Below are 11,844 nucleotides of genomic sequence, written 5' to 3'. Positions count from 1 at the left end.
TCCATCACCCAAGGGGCATCTGGGGTGGCAATAACACATCTTAGGGCCTCAAAATCGAAAGTCATACCATGTATCGCTACCTCCGCCTGCTCATAGGCATCTGTGGCACCGGTCCTAGGCAGACAGTGGAGGGCATCCTCAATGGCAGCCTCGGTAACCAATATTTGGCCACCTCGCAGGTAAACTGAATCAAGGGTCACCCTAAAGAAATTGCAGTAAAATTCCTTGACCCATGATGTGTTAATCCTGCCCAGCTCCCTATCAACAAAGCCTAGACCCAAGCCCTGAATACGGGCCTCAATGGAGTGTCTCAGGTCATCAGGGATGGCCAGTTTCTTCTCTGTGTTGAGGTTCTTCTTCTGATAGGTCGGGAAGCGAAGCTCACAATACAGATTGGAAAACATGTTCGTATCGGTGGCAGGTAGCTGCTGGTTCTCTTTGTCCTTTTCATTGAGTGGGTTCTTAGCATAATTAGCGTAAGGAGAAAGAGTGGAGGTTGGAGGTGTCTTCCGCTTTCTGGGTAACCTTGGCTTTCCCTCCGTCAGCCATCCTGAACAATTAAGCCAAGTAGAGGAGGGAAAAGCAAGGATGGACATATTCAGAAAGCAAGGGAAGGAAGTAGTCATTGACGATGAAATATGGAAATTTGCATAAAAGCATATAATAGAAAGCAATTCATCAATCAGTGTCATGGTCACAGACATGCAATAATTGGTGTAAGAATGTGAAATATGCACTATGTGTAACGAAGAGCAAATTTGAAAACAGCTTTAAATCAAAAGTGTGACACTAGTGAAATCCACCAATCATTGTAGATAAATGAACCTTATAGAAGAAAATCATAAGTTAAAGTCAAATGATAAGTTTAATGTGAGTCAAAAGGCATTCGACTTAACTTGAGAAGTAAGGACACAAAAAGGTTCAAATTGAAGGGTTAGGTTGGATACTATTTGTCACAGAAGTCCGACAAAGAGTTTCGTAGCCCAACCTTATCCAATGCATATCAATGGGAATCAACAATAACATGGAAATGCCAACTAAATAGCCTCAGAATTGAACTTAGTGAGGTCAAGTACATATAAATTGAAAAAGTTACACATTCAATTCTAGGTAACCAGTTGAGAACAAGCAATTTTCTAGGAATTTGGGCAGCATTCTGGCAGTAAATTGGACGTTCCCGAATAGCAAATAGCAGTAAAAATGCAAGCATATGAATCCGAAATTTGCAACAAGCATAGTAAGAGTGTGGATTACATATGTTCAGGCAGCATCTAACACAATCATACAATTGAATCTCAGCAAAGCAGCAGTAGGTAATAGCATGTAAACAGTAATCACCATAGCAACCATCATTCAGCAAAACATGCACTATTCAAAAAGTAAACAAGAATGGAGCACTTATTAGGCCTAGAATCCTCTAACCACAACCTAGCTACCTAACCACCTAGGATCAACTAAAACATGCATATCTAACTAATCTAGAGGAATACAATTAAAGAATGAGGCTAACTAACAGAATTAGCAGCAGAAAATTAAAATAGAGCAAGAGGTATAAGGTAGGGAACCTGGAAGGCAAAGGTAGAATGGGAAGGAAAAACTGGGAAATGGGAGAAGTGGAAGGGCTGCAATGTCGCCCAAGAACGATGGTGGCAGCGAGCTTCGCGGCGGCGTTGCAGGCGGCGGACCAGAAGAGCAAAGTAGTGGGCGGAGCGGAGCAGGGAGTGCGATGGTGAAGGGGGTAAGGTCGCCGGCGGCTGTGGTGGTACGGAGGTGACGGTCAGAGGTGGGGGGTACGGCGAGAGAGAGAGAGAGAGAGAGAGAGAGAGAGAGAGAGAGAGAGAGAGAGAGAGAGAGGAGAGAAAGAGAGGGAGGAGAGATGAAGAAAAGGGTTGACGGCGGCGTGGTTGGCACCGGACGGTGGTGGAAATGGCGGTTGCAGGACTTGGGAGGTTGGCAATGGAGGTTTGAGAGAGTGAAGGAGACAAAGAGAGAGAGAGTGAGGGAATGTACGCGACTGCGCTATGGTTCTCGCGTGGATAGGGTTAATCATTTTTGAATCCACGCGTTCGCGTACCGTGCGCGTCTGCGTGGGTGGGCGAGAAAGGGATGGACGCGGAAGCGTCATATGCGCTGAAGCGTGGAAAGAGATGTACGCATGGACGTGTACGCGTGATGTACGCGTCCGCGTAGGTCAACTTTATGCGAAACGCATGATTCTATCACCGTTTCTGCACAACTCTCTGTTCAGAATGAAGGGGACAAAATGTACGTGCGACGCGTGCGCGTCAAGCACGCGCACGCGTGGTGTGCCAAAATTTCAATGGACACGTGCGCATTAGAGACGCGTACGCGCGGGTTTAATTGTGCCCCTAGCACACCAGCCGCACGATTCCATCACAACTTTCTATTTGTTGGATAGGGAGCATTATGTTCATCGATGCCCAAGCGTCGCGCAGGCGCAAGCGTGGGTTGCCCCTTTTTTTCAGAGTGAAGATAGATGTATTTATGCAGGACTTAACACCGACGAAAGTAACAAATAACTAATAGCAAAATTGAAAGATCATACCATGGTGGGTTGTCTCCCACCTAGCACTTTTAGTTATTGTCCTTAAGTAGGACATTTGATGAGTTTCCTGTCATGATGGCTTGTGCTTGAACTCGTCCAGGAATCCCCACCAATGCTTGTACTTCCAATAACCTCCAGGGTCCTAAACCTTGCTTTTGCACCCGTCTACATGTTGATCGTCATTGTTCCAACTGGATGGTAAGCAATCTGAATTCTCAAGGGGGTACCCAAACGACCTCCTAAACCTATTCAATTAAGCTCTACACCAACCCTGGCACTTCAACTTGGAGCATGCAACCATATTGAACCTTGCGTGATAATTCCTACCACTAACCATCTCTCTCTTACTCTTAAAGCCATAAAGAGCTCTCAGTTGACCATCCGTTTCAAGTAAACCATATTCAGGTGGGAAAGCAAAGGTTGAGGATAAGAATTTTACCACTTGAATGTTGTATTGGATGGTAATGGCTTCAGGAGATGTGCTTCTAATGATCTTGCAAGCTCCATTCTATGGTGCTCCTCTTGGAATTCTTCCACCTCTTTGCAAGCCTTTTCAACTTCAACCGCAACCTCATCAAATTCTTCAAATTCTTCCCCATCACTCAAGTCATAAGTTGGAGGTTGAGAAAAGTCCACCTCCGCATCACCTTCAGATTCACTCGGGGAAGGTTCTTCAAAATCAAGGGATTCAGTTGTGAATGCAAGGTCATCACTAGGGGTTTGTGATGTGGGATCTTCATCACCAAGGAAACTTATTTCTTGTTCTATTTCATCCAATGCTTCATAGGGAATATGTCGTGGAGGTTGTGCACTAGCCTCTTTGACATCGAATTCAAGGTTCTTGGAGGAATGCTCTACGACTTTAGATTCCCATGGAGATTCGGCGTCTCCTAAGTCTTCAACCACTTCCTCCTCTTCTTTGGCAAGCATAGCTTCTTCCAGTTGTTCCAGTGTCATGCTCCTCATTGTCCACTGGAGTTTCTAGTGTCTCCTTCATGCTACGTTCTTCATTAGAATCTCCATGTGAAGCCATTGGGGTTCCTTGAGTGTCCAAACGTTGGAGAGCTAATCAATTTACTACTCTCTCCAGTTGATGAAGAGTTGCATGAAATTGATCAACTATTTTCTTGAGACGGTCTCTTAGTTCTTATTCTTCTTGGGTAACATAATTGGGATCATATGGCTCATGGATCGATGGATATGGGGAAAGTGTATATGGAGAAGGTGGTTTTTGGGAGTAATTGGATTGAAATTGGGTTGGTTTCATATATGGTTCATATGACTCATAAGGTGGTTGGTATGGTGGGTAAGGATTGGGGTCATATGGTGGTGTTTGGTAACACGGGGCTTGTGAGTATGGTGGTTCAAAGTTATGTTGAGGAGGGGATGCATAGACATATCACATCTTGAGGTGCTTCTAATAAAATTTGACCATTATAATAAATTTTTAAACTAATATTTTATCCATTTCTTGATTAAAAAAAATCAAAACTCCCTTTTAATATATAAAATGAAATATAATGATACAAAATGAAAATACAACTCGAAAGAAAAAGAAAAAAGAATGAAACAGAGTAAGAAGAGAAGAGAAGCTAGAAGAGTAAAAATAAGAGAAGAGGAGAAAAATTAGACACTCCAAATGAGATTATACTCACAATCTCTCTTTATATATAAAAAATACACAAATTATTACTAAGGTTTACAAATAACAAAAATTGAAATTGCCATTAAAAAAATCGATACTAACAATTTTTTTGTGTCAAAAGATTCCAAAATAAATCGGGACTTTTGATTTTATTAAGGACAAAATTTTGTCCTTACTCAAATCGTTAATTACTTTTTAAGTATATTTTTGTCACTTCTTTAAATCATAAATAACAATTTATTTGGACAGTAATTTATCCCATATGATTACATTACAACAAATTTGTTTAATATTCTCGTATTACACTATTTATTTTACAATATCCAAAAAATTAGCCAACATATTTTGTCATTTATTATTATTATTATTATTATTATTTAGTTAACAATCTTAACATGTGCATATAATAAGTTTATTATTAATAAAAAAATTTAAATATTTTTATTTAATAAATATAAAAAATATATTAAAATTTAAGTTTTTAATAAATTTTTTTAATTTTATAATCTTTATATGTGGTTTAAGAATACACCATAAATAAATCCTTATTATTATGATTAAAATCGTAGGTGTTGGATGCTCGAAGGTGATTGGCTGTTCAGGCCTGCATCGTTCAGGTGATTATAGCCAATGAAGAAAGGACACGTGTACATATCGCAGAATAGTGGGTCCCGCACCTAGAGATCCTAAAAACCTACAATTATTTGGGGAGACCACCCAATAAGAAAACGACGTCAGTTATGTTGCAACCGTACGTGGGGTCCACCGCAGCAACTTGCTTCCTCTCTCAACATCTCAACCGTTGCTTTGGCGGCTACCCTCGGTTTCACCAATATGTACCTTACTTTTATATGACGAGAAAAATGAGAACCCATTTCTTTCAAAATCATTTTCCATTTTTCTTACATAAAAGTTGGTATTTGGTAGCATTTACTACTACAACTATTACTACTACTCGTGTATGTATATGTATATATATATATATATATATATATATATATATATATTTTAAATTAAGAATAAGAATCAAATCTGTAATTTTTAAATGAATATAAAGAGAGTCATTATTTTTTGTGATTGAAGAGAGTCATTTTAAATATAATTTGTAGGCTACTATTATTTGTATATTTATAAAAGAATTTAGATATTTTGTATTTTAAAAATATATTTTAAGGTTATAAATTAAAAATTATATTAAAAATATAAAACAAGTTTAAATTCTTAATATATTTATTTTATATTTGTTAAAAAAATATTTAAAATATTCTATTAATAATAATTTTGTCCCGTGTATCTAGAATACATATAAATTAAATCTATTTATCAATTATAATCCATTTAGTCTGTTGAATAAAAGCTAGGCTACCTGAAAATTAAAATTTAACTGTCAAATTAACTATTTTTATAAAATATATATAAGATATAAATTAAAAAATAATATATATATATATTTATAATAATTAATTTAATAATTAATTTAATAACTAATTTTTAACATGTATATAGTATTTTTAGTTGAATAAATATAGCAGTGAATTCTTTTAACGGATGTCTTAAAAGATTGATTAAGAAGTCCTAGTAACACTGTATAGTACTATAAAGAGTTCTGCTATTCTTTCCGTCGACACCCTTTTTTTTTTTAAAATATAAGCACTTATTTAACAAATTAATATAATTTTATTACTTTTTAGTCACAGAGAATTATTACTGTATTAATCTAAAGAATAATTTCTAAATTTACTTTTAACTATTATAACTCCAACAACACATTTCAGTTATTTTAAAAAAATTATATTTACATCGATCGTCTTTTGGTACATTATACTAAAATACACATTCTTTTTATAATATGAATATTTATTTGAGAACCAAAGGAATAATAAGTTAATGTTACAATACATATTTTGGAAATTTGAAATTCTAACAAAAATGTTCTGTATTTAACATCTTAATATGTGTTTTTCAGGAGATTTCTTAATTAAACTCTTTAGTCAAAATAGTTAAATACTAAATGATACCACAAAGTGGGATGGGGTTTTATTTCAAGGAATTCTAATTTATTAATGGAAATCATCTATGAAAATAAATTATTTTCATATTTGTTTAAAATTCTAAAATCCAATTTCTAGAAATAACTTATTTCCAGGAAAAATTATGCAAAAATTTGAGATTTTTATTCACATATCCAAAGTGGGTAATTGATGTTCTCATCATGTCATGTGAATAAGAATCAACCTATATATAATTGCTATTATATCCCTAGTTGTTATATTTTGGTCAAAGAATTCTCCCTTCTATTCATATTGGGAATATTTTAAAAATCAAGAATCTATTTCTAAAAATGTGTATAATAAAAAAAATACATTCATAATTTATATATTCTTAGAAATATTAAAATCAATTTCCAACAATTTATAGTACTAAGCAATTTTTTTTGTAATGCTCTCGAATACAATATTTGTAAGAATATAATTTCTTAAAATATATTTTTTTTAACTGTGAAACGGACATCCTTTTACACCTTATGATAAATTTTGAAAATAAAGTATTGTTAAGTTAAAAAGAAATTTGCAAATGAAATATATTCAAATGACATAATTTTTTCATTCTCACTTAGAGGTCTCGAATTTGAGTCTTATTCTTAATTTTAGGAAAAAAAAAATGAAATCCAACTACAATCTCTTATCTAAGATGTTTCAAAATGAAGCATACGTACTATATGGCTAAACGTATATTCCATATTTTTAATTGCAATACATTTTTTTTACTTCTTGTTTGCACCTATTGAAATCCATTGGAGAAGTATAACAGAAAAATTAAGTGGAAAAATCTAATTAAATTTTTAGAAAAAATAAATTCAACGGTTGGCTTAATATGCTGGGAAGCTGTGTATAAAAAATTGCACTTTTGCTTAGTCTCATTTGACTAGTGCGAAACAGATGAGCTTCCATAATCCATGATGAGCTGCCAATCCCCATTTTCTTTTCACAACTCCCACCAAAACCATAAAATAATAATAAGAAAAAATCAAAATTATTACGTTAATGAATAAACAAATCATTGCAAGTAACTATGCGAATATTAGAGTATTATAAAATAAGCAGTGTTATAATATTCTAATATATATATATATATATGTGTGTGTGTGTTATTTCAAATATCAAAAGAAACAAAAAATAATTTAATATAATCCATTATCCTTCTTTCATTTAGTTTGTCAATTAAAAAATATGGATGTTTAGTACAGTCTATTAGGAGAATTACATTAATAATTTTACTTTTAAAAATAAAAAATATCAATAAATTTAAAAATGATAATGCTCAATTTAAAGAAGACAATAAATTAATCATTTCAAACATGAGTTATATATATATATATATATATATATATATATATATATATATATATATATATATATATATGACGTGATTACTCATAAATTATCTTCGTGTGAAAATAATATGAGAACTATTAAATTCGGCTTGTTATTGTCCCCAATAATGCGCATTAAGATGGTCTCAAATGAATACAATTATGTTTGAATATGATTAATTGAAAGTGAATTGAATTGTGTTCTCAACGTATTTTTGGTAAAAGTAATAATTTTTTTTTTTTTGCATCATTGAGAATCATGATAAAATAGTAAAAATATATTAATTACCTATTTTAATTTTTTATATTAAGGACTTGTATGTTAATTTGAGTTTTCAATTTCCTTTTAGTAATTTTGTGTTTCAATGTGGTTTTGGATAACATCATCTAAAAAATATTTACTTTTTTAGAATCACATTTGATAAAAAAAAAACAAATACAAGCCACATTAATATTAATTTAATTTTAGTCAAAATTAATTTTAAAAATCACATTCATACTAACATAGTTTGTAATCGTTTAATTCAAACACATGCACTTTTTTTTTTAGAAACTCGCGTTTGAAATTAAATGAGTCTATATTTTTGTTTTATTGAAATATAAAAATATTTTTACATGAATAGTGACTTTAACATAATAATAATATTAAAAGACTAGCTAAATTTATTATTTTTGTCCATTTATTAGCTATCAATATTTAAAACTATGAAATAAAGTATATTGTTAAATTATTAAACTAAAGGAACTAAACTAAAGAAATTGAGTTGATGAATAAATAATGACAAAAAAAAATAAATTTTGATTATTCTTTATTATTTCTAATAATAATAATAATAAAAGAAGAATGCTAGAGAGCCTTCAAAATTTATTATTTTGTCATTAGTTAGTTATTAATATTTAAAATTAGGAGATAAAATATATTGTTAGATTATTAAACTAAATGAACTAGACTAAAGAAATTGAATTGATAGCTAAGCAATGATAAAAAATAATAAATTCTGATAGTCTTCTAATATTTTTCATAATAATAATAATAATAATAATAATAATAATAATAATTGTTTGATTTAATTATTATTTTATAAATATGCATAAAACCGATAGTGTGTAGTAGACTAGAAGTGTATTATAATAAGAGGGAAGTTCTGCTGTGGAATTGCAAGGAGTATCCACAAACAAGATTACATCCAATCACAGCTCACCACCTTCATTACACTCATTTTTGTTTTTCAGCAAATTCATTGCTTCAACCTCTGTTTGCTGTTTACTCTCTTTTCATCTTCCTATATTATTAGCCATAGCCTTTTTTCAATTTGGAGCTTCCTATTCCTTTTTTGTGCTAAGTTGCTTTTCTTTACTGTTATTGTTTTCTTCACCCTTTTTTTCCCAGCAAAAGGGTGAAAGAACAGTTTTTTTTTTTTCTTTCTATATATTTTTTTGAATGAATTTTTCTGTACCATTCTCACTTGTTCATAAATTCAGAATCTTTCTGCTGTTTTCCTAATTGGGTTTGCAACTTTCATTGCTTTGTGTTCATACCCTTTTGCCTTTCCTTGGCTTCTGATTGGTTTCCCAATTGGGATATAAGCTCAAACTGAAACTGCAGCAGAATTTGAAAAAAAAAAATTCACTTTTTTTGTTTTTATTTCTCACAAAATTAGTTCTTTTTTTGGGTATTATTTTTACTCTTTATGATGAACCATATGAGCTGATTTTAGATTTAGTCCCTTTCTGATTTTTGTTTCTTTCTGGGTTTTGAGCTATCTAATTCTCAGTTTCAATTTAGTTTTAGAGAGGGAATTAGATCTCATAAGTGGTTCATGGGTTATCCTATTTAGACCAATTAGATAACAGATAAGAGTCTTCAACATCAATTTGGAGCATTCTCTTTAATATTTTTGGTTTTTTAAAATAAAGTTGGTCTTTTCTAGATTCCTGAGGAGCCTCAACTCAATGTTATAAAAAAGAGAAAAAGTACTATTCTGATTCTTTTTTTTTTTTTTTTCAAAAAAGAAACAAATGCTTGTGGATTTTTATCCCTGATATTTTTATCCCTTTTCTGTTCCTCTAAAATTCCATCACACATTGAATTTGCTCAAACTTTGATACTTTATGCATCACTAGTGTTTTCATGCATGTAAGCTGTTTGATGATTTGATGAAGTGGGAAATGGAAATATTGTCTCCAACTACAACACCTTATAATCCAAATTCCAACCTCAGCAACACCAACAACACCTTCAATTGGCTTCTTGGAGATGGAAGGAGCGCAAGATGGACACCGGAAGAGAACAAACTCTTCGAAAATGCGCTGGCCGTTCACGACAAGGACACGCCGGACCGGTGGCACCAGGTGGCTGCAATGATACCTGGGAAGACAGTTGGAGATGTTATCAAGCAATACAAGGAATTAGAAGTTGATGTGTGTAACATTGAGGCTGGTTTGATCCCGGTTCCGGGGTATAGTACTACTTCACCATTTACCTTAGAATGGGTGAATTCTCAAGGGTATGATGATGGATTTAAAGGACTAAGTGGAAAGAGACCTTCTTCTTGCTCAGTGAAGCCACCTGAGCAAGAAAGGAAGAAAGGAGTGCCATGGACTGAAGAAGAACATAAGTAACTTTTTTTTGCCTTTCGCCTTTTGCTTTTTGTGTATGTGCATATATATCTACATGTTATTACTATTTATTTATGTATAGTGGTATTTTAATCATATATATGGTTTTAATATTAGTAAGGTATGATGATGGATTGAATGCATATTCGTTTGAGAACATGGTGGTTGTATGAAAAGCATGAATTTGTAGGTGGAGTTTGAACTCCGGCCAACAAATTTCTTGCATGTTTTTGTAACATATTTAATATGCGTTACGTAAATATTTTCAACCACTTATTCTTTATTTTTTACATAACTTTTGAATATTTTTAACTAAAAAATGAGTGGCTGAAAATATTTTTAGAACACGAATTAAATATATTTCAGGAACAATAAGAATTTTTATACACTAGGAAAGTACCAGCAATAAGAAATTTCATTTCCTTTATTAGGTTCATGAGATATTTATGGTGACTTAGTTAACAAAAAGAAAATTTCTTTTTGAATTTGGTGTTTAATCTTGATTCTTGATATATATGGTGGTTGTTTTTTGCAGATTGTTCTTGCTTGGTTTGAAGAAGTATGGGAAAGGTGACTGGAGAAACATTTCGCGAAATTTCGTGATAACAAGAACACCAACACAGGTTGCAAGCCATGCTCAGAAGTACTTCATAAGGCAACTTTCCGGAGGCAAAGACAAAAGGAGAGCAAGCATCCATGACATAACAACAGTTAATGTCACTGAAACCGGAACATCTTCTTCAGAAGACACCAAAAGTTCTATGATGCTCTCACAGCAGCAGCAGCAACAAAATTCTAGTTCTGCTGCAACTATACCAAGAACTCATCATTTTCAGTGGAATAATCAACAACCAAATAATGCAGCAGGAGGAGTAGCTATGGAAAAAGTTTTCAATTCTCCTTATGGTGTTAACTCATTTGGGGTTACAATAATGGAAGGGCAAAATCTGAACAAGAGTGTTGAATCTTCTTCATCTTCTTCTTACTTAGGACCTCAGACACAGAACCTGGTTTTTCAAATGCAACAACAATCCTCACAACAACAACAACACTATTCCCATGCATAAATTGGCCTCTTTTGCATTTGGCAATTATATGGATGGCTTGGAACCAATAAATATTTCTTGCTTTATCAGATCAGATCTTTAATTTTCTTTTCCCAATGTGAATATCTTGGTTTGGAGTATTGGTTTAGAATTTAGATCTTGATCTATGAACTTTGACATTTGTTTAATTTACTTCAACAAAATATTTAAGTCCTCCAATGTTGTTGTCATGGGTTGGTTTTCTATGTTGTCCTAAGAATATTGGATATTGAGCTAGACTTAGAAATTAGTATGGCATGTCAATTTCTGTGAAAAGAGGAGTATAAACTTTGGTAACTATCAAGAAGGCATAATATTATTATAGTTAAGATATAACAAAGACATAACAAGATACCTTGGTAATAGTTCTTCAAAGATAACAATAAGATGCACATATATATTTTGTGCATCTAGAAGACTAGAACAACCCTTCTTAGCCACTTAGTTCGATTAGAAAAAAGAAAAAAAAAATCCAAAAAGATACCCCCTAAGATATCAAGGTAATTAAATTGGAGTTTTATCCTTGTTAACACCTTTGTTGTGATACTACTTTCCA

At 32.7% G+C, this 11,844-nt stretch overlaps 1 protein-coding gene across 1 annotated transcript; it reads left to right on the top strand.

The window, feature by feature from the left end:
• The first annotated feature begins 8,719 nt into the window (after positions 1-8,719).
• On the top strand, positions 8,720-11,463 carry LOC130940261 (transcription factor DIVARICATA-like). The gene is made up of 2 exons (XM_057868360.1): positions 8,720-10,202; positions 10,739-11,463. The coding sequence occupies exons 1-2, from the start codon at positions 9,742-9,744 to the stop codon at positions 11,268-11,270; spliced, it is 993 nt and encodes a 330-aa protein (XP_057724343.1). The 5' UTR covers positions 8,720-9,741; the 3' UTR covers positions 11,271-11,463.
• Positions 11,464-11,844: the final 381 nt, after the last annotated feature.

Source organism: Arachis stenosperma, chromosome 7, assembly GCF_014773155.1.
Source record: "Arachis stenosperma cultivar V10309 chromosome 7, arast.V10309.gnm1.PFL2, whole genome shotgun sequence".
In the NCBI taxonomy this organism is placed as follows: Eukaryota; Viridiplantae; Streptophyta; class Magnoliopsida; order Fabales; family Fabaceae; genus Arachis; species Arachis stenosperma.
This window is presented reverse-complemented; position numbering and strand designations above follow the sequence as displayed.